The sequence below is a fragment of the Myxine glutinosa genome, chromosome 1 (genome assembly GCF_964187855.1).
Source record: "Myxine glutinosa chromosome 1, kmMyxGlut1.1, whole genome shotgun sequence".
NCBI lineage: Eukaryota > Metazoa > Chordata > Myxini > Myxiniformes > Myxinidae > Myxine > Myxine glutinosa.
This window is the reverse complement of record NC_136261.1, coordinates 171,784,825-171,802,488: the sequence shown is the minus strand read 5'-3', so window position 1 is coordinate 171,802,488 and position 17,664 is coordinate 171,784,825. Positions and strand designations below refer to the sequence as shown.

The 17,664-nt window shown below is 43.7% G+C and overlaps 2 protein-coding genes across 4 annotated transcripts in view; one reads left to right on the top strand and one right to left on the bottom strand.

The window, feature by feature from the left end:
* Positions 1–6,072, top strand: part of LOC137431226 (serine/threonine-protein kinase SIK3) — a 197,947-nt gene extending 191,875 nt beyond the window's left edge. For 2 of the 3 annotated variants that reach the window (XM_068122328.2, XM_068122321.2), the window contains exon 25: positions 2,719–6,072. In XM_068122328.2, the coding sequence (XP_067978429.2) occupies positions 2,719–2,735 (17 nt within the window). In that variant the 3' untranslated portion in view covers positions 2,736–6,072. The remainder of the gene's footprint in view (positions 1–2,718) is intronic. The other variant, XR_013623822.1, reaches the window with a different exon arrangement.
* The window catches only part of LOC144892621 (uncharacterized), a 41,234-nt gene extending 24,175 nt beyond the window's left edge, over positions 1–17,059 (bottom strand). Inside the window, exon 1 of the mRNA XM_078780031.1 lies at positions 16,843–17,059. The gene's annotated coding sequence lies outside the window, so the exon portion shown is untranslated. The remainder of the gene's footprint in view (positions 1–16,842) is intronic.
* Positions 17,060–17,664: the final 605 nt, after the last annotated feature.

Here is a 17,664-nt window from a genome sequence, read left to right as displayed (position 1 = left end):
GGATTTGCTTGAATTTGGATCCATTCATTGTTCCCTCTATCCTTACAAGACTCCCAGTGACTGCCGCTGGAAAGCATCCCCATAACATGATGCTGCCTCCACCATGCTTCACGTTTGGGATGGTGTTAAATGGGTGATGAGCTATGCTCTGTTTCCACCAGACGTAGCGCTTTGCATTCAGGCAAAAGAGTTCAATTTTTGTCTCATCAAACCACAGAATCCTTTGCCTCATGCTCCAAGATCCTTTCACGTGCCTTTTTGCAAACTCTAGGTGTGCTGTCATGTGCCTTTTTCTCAGGGGTGGCTTCTGTCTGGTCACTTTCCCATAAAAACTAGACTTGTGAAGTACTCCAGAGTCTGATGTCCTTCTGGCAGGTTCTCCCATCTCAGCCAAGGAACTCTGTAGTTCAGTCAGAGTGGTCATTGGGTTATTCGTCACCTCCTTGACCAATGTCCTTGCTCAGTTGGGTCGGATAGCCAGCTCTCGGAGGAGTCTGGGTAGTTCTATATTCTTTCCATTACTTCATGATTTAGCAAAAATTCTCTTGGGAACTTTCAACACTCTAGAAATTATTACATTAATGAACAGGATTATAAATATTTAAATTGATACATGTGGGAAAATGACATGCCCAGACCAGTAATCGAACCCAGGTCCTCTAGGAAAACCGTATTAGTGCTCTGCCATCTGGGCAACTCTGACTGAGCTTGCAATTTTCCCACATATAATTGCCACTCTCTTTCCACCAATGCTTCCGGGGCACTCGCTGCCAACCATAGGAGCACCAACGGCCTGATCACGAGAGGGTCTTCATCCAATGGGGGGGACAATCCATGTCTGCTATTATAAATAATTAAATTGATATATGTGGTTGAAATAATAACCTATATTAATGTTCCTGAACATGTGTGGGAAGTGTTTTGCTTGTATGAAAAAATGCACAATTGTTATGCTATGTCACCTGAATATTTAGAATATTTCAAATGTTTTTTATTTCATTATAAATAATATATAAAGTCACTAAGCATTAAAAATTCACTTACAGGATTTGTTACAACCTTCGGTGGTGGAGATTATGTTGGCATCCCTATCTGTATACCTGTTTGTCTCCCTATCTGTCTGTGAAAATAATATCTCAAAATGTTGTGGAGGGATTCGGAAGAAATTCGATGGAGAGGGAGGGTTTGTGACAAGGACGAAATGATTCGATTTTGGTGAAGATCTGAATACAGATCTGGATACTATAATTGTAAAGATTCTTCGCCATTGAGAAATAGGGCCAGAAACGATATATAGCACGATATCTCAAAAAGTTGTGGACGGATTATGACAAAACTTGGCGGATGAGTTGGTTCGGCAACAAGAACAACCCCATTCGATTATGGTTCAGGTCCGGATCCAGATCTGGCCTTTCAGTGAGATAAAAAGAAACATAAATTTTTCAGCCTGGCGGATATATGTGCTCTACGGAATGCCATTCTAATTTTAACCCTTGCCAGAGGAGAGGGTATTGCATTTGAGTCCGTTTGTTTGTCTTTCTGTCTGTCTGTCTGTCTGTCTGTTTGTCCGCACAGAATAAATATGATTTTCTCTGCAACTGTTGGTCCGATTGACAGGAAATTTTCACCATAGGTGCAACTCCACGTGTATAATTTATGATAATTAAGACGTCATAAGTCATGTGGTATGGGTGCCATCTTCGAAGAATCGAAAAACTTTGCACCTCTATATCTCCAAAAGCGCTGTATAGAAAAAATGGAGATATGGCTCATTGTAAAGAGCTCTCCATGGGGAATAAAATATGCTAATGATGATGTCATAGGTGCCTCAATTATGACATCATTCGACAAGTACAAAACTTCATCCGATCAAGATGAAATATATTGAGTGTCATCTAGGGATAAAGTGGGGGAGAAAAAGATGAATGATGACGTCATCGGTCACGTGGTTCGGCCGCCATCTTGGAAAAAATGAAAAGAATTGCACCTCGATATCTCCAAAAGCGCTGCATAGAAAAAAATTGAGACATGGCTCATTGTAAAGAACTCTCCATGTGGAATATGTTAATGATGATGTCATGGGTGCCTCCATTATGATGTCATAATTCGACAAGTACAAAACTTCATCCGATCAAGCTGAAATTTATTGAGCATCATCGAGGGATAAATTGTTGGAGGAAAAAAGATGACGTCATCAGTCACGTGGTTTGGCCGCCATATTTGTTTTAACACAAAAGCCTTATAAAAACCACTGAAAACACGTCCTGGCGAGGGTCTGCAATCTCTGATTGCTCTTTCTAGTTTTGTTTTCTATTGCCAGTTTGCCTTGATTGTGAATTGCTGAGCAGATAATGAAAACCATAAATATTTTGCATCTGGTTTGGTTTAGTTCTGATCAATTGAATATCAAAAGACCAAATCAACAATTATTTGCAAGTTCCTTTGGAACCTGCGGTTCCATGTAATTGTCACTGGAATTCATCCTTGTCTTTTGCTGCAGCATCTTCTACTTTTATCTCCGCCATCTTATCTCTTATTTTGCTTCTCTGCTGCGTGCCATCACACCCACTTTACCTTCTTTCCTCCTCTCCTTGTGTGCTTGTATGGAAGATGACACTCTGTCTATAATGGGTTGTAGATGTTTCGAGGATACAGTGATGGTTTGAGGTTTCCTACTTTTTGTTTAATTTTTACAATATCCTCATTTCTTTCCTCCAGGAATGACAGTCTGCTAAGAGGGCCTGCGTCACCAGCTTGCAACGCTTTTGGTAGTATGACCATTGAAAATTATGGAGCAATTTGACTGAGGTCTTAATGGGAGGATATCCTGAGAGTTAGTGGTATAACTAGAGTGGTTAAAAGGGGATGAGTAAGCAGGCTTGAAAGTCAAGTTGTGGTCCTGCTAATGTCTGTTATACCAATCATAACAATACAGTTTCCTCCCACAACCCCATTGTATTTTTATTGTGCAATATAGATTTTCATTACACCTATTATTACTTTGTTTACTGACTCCATTTCATCTTTTCAATGTTCCCATTCCTATTGCTTTTTATGTCAGTTTTATCATTATTCTTTAGCAGCTTGTGAGATGCCATTTCTGTGTGTGTTTGTGTGTGTGTGTGTGTGTGTGTGTGTGTGTGTGTGTGTGTGTGTGTGTGCGCACGCTTGTGTGCTTGTGTCTGTGCATGTATATGTGTGTGTGCGTTTGTCAATGTGTGTGTCTGTGTCAGTGTGTGTCTGTGCATGTATATATATATATATGTATGTGTGTGTCTGTGTGCTTGTGTCTGTGCGTGTATATGTGTGTGTGCGTTTGTGCATGTGTGTGTCTGTCTCAGTGTGTGTCTGTGCATGTATATATATATGTGTATGTGTGTGTGTGTATGTGTGTGTGTGTCTGTGCGTGTATATGTGTGTGTGCGTTTGTGCATGTGTGTGTCTGTCTCAGTGTGTGTCTGTGCATGTATATATATATGTGTGTGTGTGTATGTGTGTGTATATGTGTGTGTGTATGTGTGTGTGTGTATGTGTGTGTATGTGTGTGTGTTTCAAGTTTGACATGGACCTTTTACTGTCGAACATGTACAAATAATGTTGAAATTTTGTGCAATGATATTGTCCACCTTGAGCAGGAAATGACATCAATGCTGCGAAAAGCATTCTGGGTAAAGCCAAGGTGGTGACATTGGATTTAATGATTTATTAGAATCTGGCCATCAGTTGAACTGGTCTTGTATGCAGATGATGTAGGTCTGTGGTCTTCAGGGCACCAAATTGCTATCACTGAGCATTGGCTGCACACAGCCATACATGACTTAAAAAATTGGTGCAATAAGTGGGACTTGAAACCTACACAGGTTAAAACCAAAGCAGTGTACTTTCATCAATTTAAACATGTGATCCACCCTATCTCTTGACAATTCTCCAATTGAGGGAGAAGAATCATTGAAACCTTTGCGAGTTTATCTTGACAAAGCTCACTTAGGGTCTACATATCAGCCAACTGGTAGAAAAAGCCATCAAACAACTGAATATTCTTAAACGTTGAATTGATGTGAGCAAAAAAGACCACCCAGTTTTAATCCTGAACAATACGAGGGAAAAGTTTGCTGAACATCCAAACTCTGTCTACATATATACTGACAGCTCGCAAGACATCAAATCTGAAGACATCCTTGTATTTTTTTGTGCCAAATTTGCAATACTCCTGTTTGGGTAAAATATTGGATGACCCTTCAACTTTCACTGCAGAACTTTTTGCAATTCTTCATGCGGTGGTTTGGGTTTTATATTTCACTTCGACTGATGTTCTTATAATATATCATTCGCTGAGCACCTCACGAGCCTTTCGGAATGCAAAACACCCATCAATGCATAATATATCATGGTCTGGGAACTCCGCATTGCTCTGGATCACTTTACGGAGGACTGGTTCACGCGTTAACATGGCGTGGGTACCGGCCCATGTACATGGCTGATAAGCTGGCCAAGCAAGCTTGTTTCAAACCAGATATTAACTTTTTATTCACTTTCTATATATCTTATCAGGAAATACCTCTCGATTTTCTCAAAAATATTAAGCTTCTGCGAAAGTCTTTTTGTTTTTATCTAATTTGAACCTTAATGTTTGCCACATTGCTGCAGGTCTTTGCACTACATGTGGTGACTCAGAGAGTGTTGAAAAGTATTTTATCTACATTGCCACAACCTCGCTGATATCGGAGTGCGTTTAAAGAACACGCTATCTGTGCTCCACCTACCTTGGACTTTGAAATCCCTGCTGATGGAAGATCAGATATACAAAAACGTTTGAATGTTCTCATTACTATCTGGACACTTCATTTTACTATGAGCTCTTCATTATGTCTCATTAATTTTATCATTCTTTCTTTATAACGTATTTGGCTGAAAATCATCCCTTAGGATGGGATCAGCCATAAAACAATAACAACAACAATATGGCAACCAACTGTCGTATGTGCTGAGGAATAGAGGTGTATCATTACGTTCCTTGTGAAAGAGAACATCAAACCAGTTGAATTCACAAGAGACTTTCTGCACAGTTTTGGTGATGCATGTCTTTTCCCCGACGTGGTAGAGTTACAAAGCTGAACAATGGCCATGAATTTGTGAGAGAGCGTCAGTTTTCCCACATCCAAGCAACTGCTGTCACTCAAGCTGTTGATTTTAAACATAAAATGTCTTGACCAACTGATTTTGACTAATTTCTGGATTACTGCATGTGAAATTCCTGAAGACTTCAACGTCATTGTTTGAAATGTGCAAGAAAAAAAAAAAAACGTCCATTCTCACTTGGAATTCAAAATGCAAGTGCAATATAGGAACCAATTGACCTCCAATCTCCGAGACTTCAAATTACCTTGGTACTCTAGCAAGGATGGTGTGGTAAATTCAGAAACGTTCTCCATACAGTCCAGTCTTGTCACCTTGCGATTTTAATTTCTTTGGACTTTATTTTTTATTTTTAAGAATTTGTGGTTGAACTACGTAAAGAATGTGTGGTTGGCATTAAGTATCCAAATAAGAAATATCAAAGCACTTGGCCTGAAACTCCTGTGTATCCGTCTCGTAGTTTTATACACACGTAGCAAGGCACCACGACATGAACGGGACAGCATGGGAATACCGTGGGAAATAGGGGAAAGTTCATTCACATATCTGCACTTTCATTTTCCTAAATAAAAAGGTCCATGCTGCCCTGAAGTGTATGTATGTATGTATGTGTGTATGTATGTGTGTATGTATGTGTGTATGGAAGTGTATATAACCCTCACTCACTCCCTGCATTTCTCTTCTCTCTTTTGCATAGCTTTAGATTGGGTTAGGATTAGAGCTTCTTAAGTTATATTGGCCATAAAATTGCCACTTAACTCGATCATTCTCATAATGTACAGTATTGTTAGCATGAGTATTCTGGCTCCATCTTCATTGTGGTCCTTATATTTTTGTCTTTGTAATTTCTTTCTTTTGCATTCAAAAACTTTGCCGCAGTGATTTTAAAGTGTTACATGTATATTTTTGAAACATGACTTCACTGAAACCATGAAATCTCTCGTCTCTTTTTGTACAACTAAACAGAATACAGTAACACTCTATGTAGGGAAGGCCCAGAAACAAAATGGCCGCCTCATCTATATATAATGGAGCAAGTGTTTGTATGTATGTATGTATGCTCTATACTCATTGGTTGGACAGCTGGACTGATGCCACCCACAATTGTAACCTGAAAATATAATCGTACTAGCAGAAGTACCCGGCATTGCCGGGCGGGGGAGGGGAGGGGAACGGGCGGGAGGGGAGAAGAGGGGGGGGGAGGGGAGAAGAGGGGGAGGGGGAGAGGTGGAGAAGAGGGGGGATGGGGAGGGTGAGGGATGGGAGGGGGAGGGGGGTGGGAGGTATGGGAGGGGAAGGGGGAGGGGGGGATGGGCAAGGGTGAGGGATGGGAGGGGGAGGGGGATGGGAGGGGGGGAGGGTGAGGGATGGGAGGGTGGAGGGGGATGGGGGGAAGGGGTGGGGGCCGTGTTTAATAGGAATACATGGCCGTGTAGATGGGAAATACAGTTTGTTTGAAATAATTCACAAATATCAGATGAAAGTTTTTTAAATTTAGAACTATTCTCACTCAGAGTTAAACAGCACCGCAACATTACGCGGTTGCTTCAGCGTTTTCTGTGCCGTTTGAGTCGTTTTTGGCGCTGTTCTTCTGTCTCCTGCTGTCTGGTCCTCGCTACACTTTGTTGATTGGCGTTTAGACGTGCCTCTGTCTCATCTTCTGTCTCTCGCTGTCTGGCCCTCGCCAGACGTTGTTGATTGGCGTTCAGACGTGCCTCTGTCTCATCTTCTGTCTCTCGCTGTCTGGCCCTCGCCAGACATTGTTGATTGGTGTTTAGACGTGCCTCTGTCTCATCTTCTGTCTCTCGCTGTCTGAATCTAGAGACACGTTCTTGATTGGCTTGTCGATGGTGAAAAGTACCTTCATCGGCTTCATGGAGTCTCCGATCAGCGATTTTCCTTGCTCGGGAGGTTGAACGTGACAAATTTCTTTTCTTCGGTGCCATTGCCTTTATCACAGTCAGTCTTCCAGTCACTCACTCGTAGACAAATTCAAAATACCAAATTCAAAATACTCGTAGACAAAATACCACGTTTACACGTGGTAATAAACGACGCAAACGCACGATTGCAACTCTGCGTCATGTCGTGGGCGTGGCCAATGTGGCCTCATGCTCCCAGGTGATTGGCTAACTCGAGCTCAAGAGAGCCATAATGCGCTACGTTATGGCAAAAAATATGGATCTGAAGATGAAAGAAAAAAAAACCTATGTGGTGTGAATGGCAATGTTCGTCGCTCAAATGTGAAAAAACGCAATCGCGCGGCAAGGAACATCACGTGATCGCTCTGAGCGATCGATTGCAACTCTGCGGCCTGTCGTGGGCATGGCCAACGTGGCCTCATGCTCCCAGGTGATTGGCTAACTCGAGCTCGAGGGAGCCATAATGCGCTACATTATGGCAAAAAATATGGATCTAAAGATGAAAGGGAAAAAAACCTATGTGGTGTGAATGGCAATGTTCGTCGCTGAAATGTGAAAAAACGCAATTGTTTTCGCTCTGAAATACGTGCGAACGCGTAACTGAGTTAATGGCGGCAAGGAACATCACGTGATCGCTCTGAGTGAATCGGCGCGCTGCTCTGCGACCGGTCAGATTCCGTGTATAATATTCCTCGCTGAAATGCGCTGAGGTAAAAATATGGTTTAAAAATATTATGAAATAAATTTTTAGGTCGGCCATGTTCTTCCCAGGCTCAATGGCCATGTTTGTGCCAAATATCAAGTACGTGAGCCTCTCCGTTTAGGAGTCTACCGGTAACATTACACACACACACACACAAACTGTGTTTTATATATATAGATTATCCAAGCTATATAACCATGTGTTGTGTGTGCATATATATATTAGTGCTCGGTGATAGCAGCGATGGGACGATAATCATGATACCGATAATGGAGATTAATTATCGCGATAACTGCTGCGAATGCATAGTTGGTAAATCACACCTTGAACCCAGATATTGAGGTTTATTGACTGTGTTTAGCTTCTCTCAAAAGATATACCATATTAAATGCAGTGCTATAAAATAAAGCAAGTGATATAAAATGTAATGAATATACTCCAAGATGTAATTTAAATTCTATATATATTGTTAAGAAATAAACATCAAAACAACCAACTACTCAAGGTGCCAAAACTGTTTCTGGTGTCAAATTGTCGATCCGTTTGACTGCGCTTTGTCTGTTGATGATTAAGCACTCAAGGCAACATCATGGTCAAAGATCGCGAATATGAGCGTTCTCGATGTGCCGAGTTTTGACACTTAGGACAAGGACAAGTAAGTCATCTCGTTCTTCTCTCCTCGGTGGACCGAATGGAGCAAGCAACATGGTGTCGTGCGTTCCATTTATTTATTCCTTTATCCCATTTTTGTCACAACATGGGTTTGCTTGGCATTTATTATTCGTGAAGTTCCACATCAAAGGCATTATTTTAAACTAGCAGAGTTACCTGGCGTTGCCCAGAAAATAAATAGTCAGTCACGTGTGTGTCGTGGGCTTTTTATAGTCAGAGGAAGCCACACCCCTTGGGTACGCCCCGCTGCCACGCCCCTTGGGCACGCCCCTAGTCTAAATCTGATGCGCCCATGTTTTTTGTCGTGAAAAGTTACCCCCCCCCCCGTGGAGCCCTTCTTCCCTCTCTAAGTCACTTCCTCAGGCTGTCCATGAGGCACAACCGAACAAACAGACGTTCACAAATAGGGTTCAAAGATAGAGGTCAGAAGATAGTCATATACAACTTTCTTCGCAAATGTCCCAATTAGCAAACTGCTTGCTAGGTGTGTTCTGCTGGCAAGCAGCTTTGCTTGGTGTGTTCTGTGAGCAAGCAGCTTGCTTGGTGTGTTCTGTTAGCAAGCAGCTTTGCTTGGTGTGTTCTGTGAGCAAGCAGCTTGCTAGGTGTGTTCTGTTAGCAAGCAGCTTGATTGGTGTGTTCTGTTAGCAAGTGGCTTGCTTGGTGTGTTCTGTTAGCAAGCAGCTTGCTTGGTGTGTTCTGTCAGCAAGCAGCTTGATTGGTGTGTTCTGTCAGCAAGCAGCTTGATTGGTGTGATCTGTTAGCAAGCAGCTTGCTTGGTGTATTCTGTTAGCAAGCAGCTTGCTTGGTGTGTTCTGTTAGCAAGCAGCTTTGTTTGGTGTGTTCTGTTAGCAAGCAGCTTCCTCGTTGTGTTCTACAGGCAAGCAGCTTTGCTTGGTGTGTTCTGTTAGCAAGCAGCTTGCTTGGTAAGTTCTGTTAGCAAGCAGCTTGCTTGGTGTGTTCTGTTAGCAAGCATCTTGCTTGGTGTGTTCTGTTAGCAAGCGGCTTGCTTGGTGTGTTCTGTTAGCAAGCAGCTTGCTTGGTGTGTTCTGTTAGCAAGCAGCTTGCTTGGTGTGTTCTGTGAGCAAGCAGCTTGCTTGGTGTGTTCTGTGAGCAAGTAGCTTGCTTGGTGTGTTCTGTGAGCAAGCAGCTTGCTTGGTGTGTTCTGTGAGCAAGTAGCTTGCTTGGTGTGTTCTGTGAGCAAGCAGCTTGCTCGGTGTGTTCTGTTAGCAAGCAGCTTACCTGCTGTGTTCTGTTAACAAGCAGCTTGCTTGGTGTGTTCTGTGAGCAAGTAGCTTGCTTGGTGTGTTCTGTGAGCAAGCAGCTTGCTTGGTTTGTTCTGTGAGCAAGCAGATTTATCGGTGTGTTCTATTGGCAAGCAGCTTGATTGGTGTGTTATGTTAGCAAGCAGCTTTGCTTGGTGTGTTCTGTTAGCAAGCAGTTTGCTTGGTGTGTTCTGTTAGCAAGCAGCTTGCTCGGTGTGTTCTATTGGCAAGCAGCTTGCTTGGTGTGTTCTGTCAGCAAGCAGCTTGCTCGGTGTGTTCTATTGGCAAGCAACTTGCTCGGTGTGTTCTATTGGCAAGCAGCTTTGCTTGGTGTGATCTGTTAGCAAGCAGCTTGCTTGGTGTGTTCTGTTAGCAAGCAGCCTGCTTGGTAAGTTCTGTTAACAAGCAGCTTGCTTGGTGTGTTCTGTCAGCAAGCAGCTTGATTGGTGTGTTCTATTGGCAAGCATCTTGCTCGGTGTGTTATATTGGCAAGCAGCTTGATTGGTGTGTTATGTTAGCAAGCAGCTTGCTTGGTGTGATCTGTTAGCAAGCAGCTTGCTTGGTGTGTTCTGTTAGCAAGCAGTTTGCTATCGCTTGCGAAGCCAGACGTCCTGTGTCAATCTCTTTGGAAACTGCTTGTCCCGTCGCTTGGCGGACAGAGCAAGCAATTTTGTCTGGGCAAAATGAGGTTTGACTTGAAACGAATTGCAACAGAATTATTGAATAAAGCGTACGAACACAGAAACTCTATGGCTATTCCGTTTGTTCTTATGTGCATTGTTATTGTATGCTACATGATTCACAAGGCGCTAATTACATTATTTATATTGTCATGACATTGTCGCAATAATCGTAATAATGAGGTCCATTATCATGATATCGGTTTTTTCATTTTTCCCAGGCCTAACATATATAAATATACATATAATTGATTATCATGATTTCTATATCATGTATATATCATGTGTTACGTGTTCCTCCCCAAACCCCCTGGTCACGGTGTACCTCCGAGCCCCGAGAGGAGTCACGGCAGAAAGATGTGTTATTCTGTATGTCAAAGATCAATGGTGAAGCCACACCAATAATTATTGGTTACTTGTTACTCGCATTGTAATTATAATTGTTACTCGCAAACAAATATTGTATTAAGATCACACAAGAATAACAGTACAACATTAATAGTCATCAAAAGTACAATCAATATACAGACTTGGCATTTAAGATGGAATTATTTTTTTTCTTGACTTGGGTTTACTTTCTGAACTCAGTATATCAATCTGGTGAGTTTCTTTTACCCTTCGGTGATGTCTTTGTTGAAAGAACCATGTCACTGATTGTCTTTCGCAGCAAGAAGTCAATAACAGGATTATATCACAGGTGGCGTAACAAAATGTAAGGACAGGTACATTTGACGATTGGCTTCACAATCGGGTATATAAGGATTGTTGCGTTCTGTATTAGTGGAAAACAACTGCTGCACGTCTACAAAAGTTATTGCCGCTTCCTCTGGAGATGGTCCGTCAACTTGACAATGCTGTTTGTCATGGAGTGGTGGCTTTATGAAATTCTGGCATGAAACAGTGTGCTATTGCTCAGCAGTATGGCATCACTCAAGGTCAGGTGTCAAAGATCCTGAAACGAAATGCTCAGAGGGGTGTCCCTACTCCAATACCGAGGCCAGGACGTCCAGGCAGAACCAAAAGGAGAGATGATCGCCAGCTGCACCGGTTAGTCTGCAATGGCCGTACCAAGTCAGCTAATCGGCTTAGGGCCGAGTGGCAGCAACTGACAAATGTGCCTGTATCCAGAAGGCTAGTCAACCAACGACTGGTTCAAGCAGGCTATCGTGCCAGGCGTCCCCTGAGAAAGCCACGCGCCTGACCAGACAACACAGCCAGCGCCAGTTGCAGTGGGCCAGAGAGCACCGTCAATGGCAGCCAGGACACTGGAATCACGTGACCTTCAGTGACGAGTCTAGATTTCTGGTCTATCGTCAAGGTGGCCACGTCCAAGTGCGCAGACAAGTGCATGAAGTCCCCAACGAAGATTGTATAGTGCCAAGAGTCCAAGCTGGAGGTGGTGGGGTGACCGTTTGGGCTGCTTTTCATGCAGGGGGCAAAACTGACCTGGTTGTTCTGAATGGAAACCTGAACCAGTTCAAGTACAGGGTCATTCTGGAAGAAACATTGCTTCCATTTGCTCGTGCAGCCTTTCGAGGAAACTTTGTCTTCCAAGATGACAATGCACGGCCTCATCGTGCTCGCATGATCCAACACTTTCTTGCTGACCGTGGTGAAGAGCATATGGAGTGGCCTGCCATGTCCCCGGATATGAATCCGATAGAGAACTTGTGGGCAGAATTAACGCGTCAAATCGACAACTTGGACCAGCAGCCGACCTCTGTGCGTGAATTGCAGCAGGCTATTGTCACTGCATGGCAAGCGATTCCTGTCCAAAACTTTGCAAATCTCGTGAACAGCATGCCTCGACGTGTACGTGCTCTCCTGAATGCTCGTGGGGGTTACACGAAGTACTGAACTGTAATTTTACTGTCCATAATCCCAGTCATAATTTAGCTTTTGTTTTTGTTGAATTTTTTTTTGGCTAATGTGCAAAATAAAGAGATACTTCTGGAAAAAGTACAGAAGTTTAACACAGTACTGTCCATGAATTGAGTTCGATATCAGTTTACATCACTTTCAAGGATCAATTTATTTGCTTCGAAATGTCAAGTGTGGTTTTTGTTTCTTTTAAAGGTCACATTAACAAAATCTCGAATAATTTCAACCTAATTCCAATGAACTTTTGGTTCCAAGTCATCTTGAAAAGTAAGTTCACCCCCACAAAAAAAATATTCCATATTAAATGCCAAGTCTGTATATATCCTATGATGGTACCATCAGTTTCGTAATATATAACTCACTGTGCTCCAAGTGAGTGAAACAAGAACATTCCCAATGTCTCTTTCCCAGCTTCAAGCCAAAGTCGATCCTGGCTTCAAGCCAAAGTCGATCCGCTCCAGCGATCGTCAGAACGATGTCTAATCGAGACCAGAATCCCATTCGGATGACAGTCACAGTCACACGGCCAAAGCTGCGCAAAGGCGCCCTTAAGGCGACTGGGAAATCCAAAGGCGCCCTCCAGGCGACTGGGAAATCACACCCTCGGGTATGGACGTTTCACGGCTCCAAGTCAGCGAACCGCAGATTTACCTTCAAAATCCACGTTACCTACACACACACCAGATAAACGTCTGAATGTGGTGAAAATGGCTGAAGCGAAGCAAAGACCTTGCGCCATGCGCAAAGCGCGCGAGTCAAAATGGCCGACAGTCCGTTCTCGAGGCGTACCGGCCCAACGATGATTCTCCTCGGACTCAACCGCCAAAACCTGACACGCAGGTTGATCTGTCACAGTGATAACAACTCTGTCGCAGGAATCCCTTTCCCGGGAAACCCAAAGTTCACTAGCGACTCTCGTTCGACAACGTTCGCTCAGGACCTTGAAGCAACTAGGCTTTTTGTCCGACGACTCGCTCTGCCTTTTTCTCTCTCCTCCTCCTCTTCTTCGTCGTCTGGTTCTGGTTTCATTTAAAACATTAACTTTTTTACCTTTTGAAAATAGCAATATCTATTTCCCTTAAACGACAACAATAATAGTACATGGAATCAAAAATGTGCACAGTGGATGAAAACCACAACAACGGAAGTGACAAATCCGTAACATTTCCCCCCTTCAAGAAAGAAAGTTTGAACTTAGTGAAAACTTTCTTTGCAGGCAAAAACTCTTTTAACAAACAAAAGTAAAACTCACACCCAAATTATCAATTCACGTGAGCAACAATAATTAATATTCCCCAAAATAAAGCAACAAAACTTCCAACAACCTACAGGCATTTCCAAAGTTAGTTCACTCTGGATAAAGCATCCGCAACGACATTGTCCCTGCCCTTTACATGCTCAATTTCCAAGTTGAACTCCTGCAAAGCCAAACTCCATCTCATCAACCTCTGGTTTCTATTTTTCATTTTTTGAATGAAGGTTAAGGGGTTGTGATCAAAAATCCAAAGCAAAGCAAATCTATAGCACTTTTTGAAGGAGGCTGAGCTGAGAGCCAGGTTTCATGGTGGTTGGGTGGTGAGGCCTGGAAGTATTCACTGCACGGATGCATTTTGGAACGTGGCGTTCGCGGGTTAATCCGTGTAAGAATCTTGGCTCGGCTGCTCCTGAGCACTCAGTGCTTCCAACTCTTCTCTTGATCATAAAAATCATAATCACGGTTGTAGAGTCGGGTGCTGTAGTCACGTGAGTAGCGGTCCCCATCTCGGCTACCACCGTAATAGTCATTCCATCGAGAGTTGCCGAAACTGCGCTGCTGCTGCTGGGAGCCTCCATAGCAATCACGACTGCGGCCGCCACCAAAACTACGACTCCCACCCCGGGAGCCATAGCCACCCCTGAAACTACCTCCACGTTTTCCTCCTCTGTAGCCCCCTCGACGCCCATGGCCTGCCTTCTCTACTGTTATGGTCCGACCATCCAAATCCTTGCCATTCAAATCCTTTTCTGCATCTTTGGCGTCCTTTGTGTTTTCAAACGTGACAAAGCCAAACCCTCTCGACTTTTGCGTCTCCCTGTCTTTTATCAGCAGCACTTCCAAGAGTGGTCCATATTTGCCAAAGATAGAGTCCAGAATATCTTCACTTGTGTCAAAGTTCAGTCCACCTACAAAGAGCTTGCCAACATTGCCTCCATCCATGACTTGTGTGTGCTGACACCTAGTTTCAGAGTACTCGACAAGAAGTGACTGTGCAAAGCGTGATGTCAGTACCTTCTCCTTCTCTTCAGAGTGCTTCCTACCCATAGCACGAGTCGCGGCGCAGGATGCAAAGATATCCGGAATCTCCTGCTCTAACGGTGCGGTTTTATTTTCCAAACTAGGCTTTTCAACAAACATCGGATTACCAGAAACTCGACCACCGGCCAAATCATTCCCGATAACAAAAGATATTCCCTCCACAGGTAGAGTGGCTTGTAAACCTACGGTGACCGGTCCTGACACCAAATCAGACTTCAAATGGATGACATGAAGTGGAGCTTTAACATAGCCACCAACGCCTTGTAAAAGAACACGAACACCAGTTGCCGTCTTCTCTGACAATGGCAAAATGCCTTCAAGCATCAAAGATTGATGTGCTCCTGTGTCCCTCAATACCCTAACAGGTCTCTGGTTCGTTAAGTCTCCATCCAGTGACACAAACCACTCTGAAATAAAAGGTTTGTAACCCTCTTGAACAAGGTCGTTCTGTGACGCCGTAACTTTGGCATGGGAACCTTCACAAGGCACTGTCCTCCAAGGACGATTTATCGCATTGGCCAATGCATTCGGAGTTGTACTAGTCTGACTCCGCTCCTGATTTTTCCTTTTCAGAGCGTAACATTGGGACATCAAATGCCCAGGTTTCTTGCAAAAAGCGCAAGCAGGCCCGGAGGAAAAACTCGTGGTCTGCCTCGGGCACCCCGGAAGATAAGTCTGTCTTGGAACTGTAGTCTTCTGATCCCTAAAAGTCGCGGTATCAGATTTGTCCTCATAGTCATCTCAAGGCCGCCTCCATGAATATCTGTTCTCCTAACCTGATTTTCCGTAACTCCCCTGGCTAACTCTAGGCGGGAAGTTAGGTTTGTTGAACCCCATCCTGTGTGTCAAGGCATAGTCATCTGCCACTGTTGCTGCCTCATACAACTCTGGTACTTTCTTTTCATCCAGATGTACTTTAATGTCCGTGTGAACACCATGTTTGAATTCCTCCACCAAGATCAATTGTCGTAACAGGTTGAAGTCTTTCCCAATCCCCTTCGAGTCACACCACCGATCAAACATGGTTTCCTTCATTCTGGCAAACTCCACATGGGTCTCACTCTCCCTCTTCCTGGCATTCCGGAATTTTTGCCGGTAAGCTTCAGGGACCAATTCATAGGCTTTGAGAATGGTTTTCTTCACTATCTCATAATCTGCACATTGGTCAATCGGTAAAGCCGAACAGATATCTTGAGCTTTACCCACCAGAACACTTTGCACTAACATAGTCCAGGACCCCACAGGCCATTTTAGCATTTGAGCCACTTTCTCAAAGTGTAAAAAAAACTTGGCTACCTCCTTTTCATTGAAGGGTGGAACCAGCCTCACATGCCTACCAACATCCTAAGTGTTCTGAATAGTTGTCCAACTAGCTGGCATGGACACTACTTCTCTCCGTTCTCCCATTAATTCCAGCTCCTTGAGTTGAAGTTCCTTCTGATACTCCATGCCACATTCCTTTAACTCCCTTTTGGCTCTCCTTTCCTCTGCTCTTTCCCCTGCTCTTCTTTCTTCTTCAGCTCTCCTTTCCTCTGTTCTTCTCTCCTCGAGTTCTCGTTCCTGTCTATTCTTTCCTCGAGTTCCCTTTCAGCTCTCCTTTCCTCTGTTCTTCTTTCCTCGGCTTTCCATTCCAACTCTTTTAACCTTTCCTGGCTCTGCAGTTGCATATCCATTTTCCAGAGCTCCACATTTTCTTTTTCCTCGGGTAACCAATCCAAGGCTACTTCTTTCCATGTTCCTTGTTCCACCAGAGATTCTACCACCAATGTCTGCATCTCTGCTTTCTTCATATGAGCTCGGACCTCCAAGTTAAAATGTTTGACCAATATCAAGAGTTCCGATCTTTTTAACACTTGGAACTGTGCCTCATTAGGGGACGCCGCAAACTTTTCTGCGCCAAACACCATGGTGACTATTAGTTAGCACCTGTTAACCTTCACACAAAAATTTTCCATTTTTTTTTTTGGACAAATTTGGGAATGTTAGAAAAATTCCAAATTTGGGAATTTTGGGAATTCTATCCCAGACGAGCGCCCAATTTCTGTTACGTGCTCCTCCCCAAACCCCCTGGTCACAGTGTACCTGCGAGCCCCGAGAGGAGTCACGGCAGAAAGATGTGTTATTCTGTATGTCAAAGATCAATGGTGAAGCCACACCAATTGTTACCAACAAACAAATATTGTATTAAGATCACACAAGAATAACAGTACAACAATAATAGTAATCAAAAGTACAATCAATATATATCCTATCATGGTACCATCAGTTTCGTAATATATAACTAACTCACTGTGCTCCAAGTGAGTGAAACAAGAACATTCCCAATGTCTCTTTCCCGGCTTCAAACCAAAGTTGATTCCGGTTTCAAGCCAAAGTCGATCCCGGCTTCAAGCCAAAGTCGATCTGCTCCAGCGATCGTCAGAACGATGTCTAATCGAGACCAGAATCCCGTTCGGATGACAGTCACAGTCACGCGGCCAAAGCTGCGCAAAGGCGCTCTCAAGGCTACTGGGAAATCCAAAGGCGCCCTCCAGGCGACTGGGAAATCACACCCTCGGGTATGGACGTTTCACGGGTCCAAATCGGCGAACCGCAGATTTACCTTCAAAATCCACGTTACCCACACACACACCAGATAAATGTCTGAATGTGGTGCAAACGGCTGAAGTGAAGCAAAGACCTTGCGCAATGCACAAAGCGCGCGTGTCAAAATGGCCGACGGCCCGTTCTCGAGGCGTAAGAGCACAGAGAGAGCTGGGGGAGCATGCCTTCTGACATGCCTTCTGACAGGTGGAGGAAACCAGAGGCCCTCGCATTAGTTGTCATTTATGAGATCTTTGCGCTGCCAGCCATGTCGTAGAAAGTATTGACCACTTTTTTTTTTTTTTGTATACAAGGTCGAGGCTCGTGAAAGAGCAAACATTAATCACACAAAAAGTCAAACCGACACATAAAAACATAATAAGGGGAGTGGTAGACAAGATGGGGGGAGAGAGGGAAGGACACAAACACAACATTTGAGAGCAGGGACATCGAGAGATCTGTGGGAGGGAGAGGGCTTGGGGGAGGTGGGAGAGGTAGAAAACATATGGACACTGCAAGGACTTCCAGG